This window comes from Echinops telfairi, unplaced genomic scaffold (genome assembly GCF_000313985.2).
Source record: "Echinops telfairi isolate 266 unplaced genomic scaffold, ASM31398v2 ScPeMD7_7420;HRSCAF=8458, whole genome shotgun sequence".
Taxonomy (NCBI): domain Eukaryota; kingdom Metazoa; phylum Chordata; class Mammalia; order Afrosoricida; family Tenrecidae; genus Echinops; species Echinops telfairi.
This window is the reverse complement of record NW_022111320.1, coordinates 1,818,353-1,819,787: the sequence shown is the minus strand read 5'-3', so window position 1 is coordinate 1,819,787 and position 1,435 is coordinate 1,818,353. Positions and strand designations below refer to the sequence as shown.

The 1,435-nt window shown below is 47.5% G+C and overlaps 1 protein-coding gene across 1 annotated transcript in view; it reads left to right on the top strand.

Annotated features, from left to right (window-relative positions):
• SSR3 (signal sequence receptor subunit 3) overlaps window positions 1-1,400 on the top strand; it is a 12,851-nt gene extending 11,451 nt beyond the window's left edge. The window contains exon 4 of the mRNA XM_030887648.2: window positions 969-1,400. Coding sequence (XP_030743508.2) covers window positions 969-1,218 — 250 coding nt within the window. The 3' untranslated portion in view covers window positions 1,219-1,400. The remainder of the gene's footprint in view (window positions 1-968) is intronic.
• Window positions 1,401-1,435: the final 35 nt, after the last annotated feature.

Genomic DNA, 1,435 nt, shown 5'->3' with positions numbered 1-1,435 from the left:
TCACACATATAAACAGAAAAGTTTCATGAAACTAATTACTGTACCTGATACTCATAGTTTTGTTTAAGTGTCACAATCCACTCAGTTGATTTTTAAGCATTAGATCCTCTTAATTTCACATTTTCCATTGATTTCACTAAACACACACTTTACTATTGTACCCCTTTAAAAACTGCTTTTCAAAGTTAATTAACCAAGGAGAACAAAGGCTCCCTCAATCACCGACACCCTAGCAGCCTCCACCGGCCTGTTTGTGGGGCCACAGAAAAGGTTAGTTAAGTGCTAATATATTAAGAAGAGACAATACTGTTACAAATGGCTGTGAGACAGAAAGGTTGGATGAAGGGTCTTGTTCACCAGGAACCCCACGGAAGGCAGGCCTGGTGGTGGAGCGCAGGCCCCAGGTGACGCACATGGGGGTCCGGTTGAGTTGAACGTTCCTCCTGCTGATAAAGTGGATCCTTTCCGTGACTGAAGTGGGAAGGCTAAGAGTGGGCACAGACAAGACCACCTCTTACTGTGGACCAGAGGTAGTTTGTGCTGTCGAGTTTGACTGGTGTAGAGCAGTCAGCTGACAGCCAGAGCTCAGCCACGGCTTTGCCATGCGGCTGATGGGTGGGGGTGGGGGGTGGGCTGTACGTTTTAGGTGAAGACCTAAAGGAAAGCCCTTGTTTGGCCTGCAGCGCAAGGCCGGCCACATCATGTGCACTTAACCAGCCCTTCCGCCATAGTTCTTAACTGCTTGGTGACCCACTTGGCAATTGTCTTCTTCAGCATCAGTAAGAAAATACAGTGAACTGTGCTTTCCGGGGGAAGAAAGGGGACGGTCCTAGCTGAACTTCCTACTGAGCCACATCCTCGGGAATATTTGTGGAAAGCTTGTCCGAGACAGTGACCTAGAGCCACTGTGGTATTTGACGTTTTCAACCGCTGCTGGAGACTTGCCTAACTTGGTGCTGTGCTTACAGAATCCTGTGGAAGAAGAACGAAGTTGCTGATTATGAAGCGACCACATTTTCTATCTTCTACAACAACACGCTGTTCCTGTTCCTGGTCATTGTCGCCTCCTTCTTCATCCTGAAGAACTTCAACCCCACTGTGTATCCTCTGAGTGACGGGACTGGGTGTGTTAGCAGGAAGGAAAACCGCACAGCGTGTCAGCCCCGTAAATCACAGTCTGTGCTTAGGCAAGCCTCTGGAGATTCAAAACACGTTTGATGTTAGATGCATCCAGTTTTAAGTTTATGCTAAGTGACAAGTAGCATGCAGCAGTCTTAACGTTGTGCCATTACGTACTGAAGTAAACCAAGTTAAAAGATGTAACGGTGACCTTGGAGCCAAAGCAAACCCACCTTCTTTGATTGCTCCTGGCAAAAGCACATGGCACCACTATCTTTGGGCTTCTGGGCAGAATGGGTATCCAGTGTAGCGAATT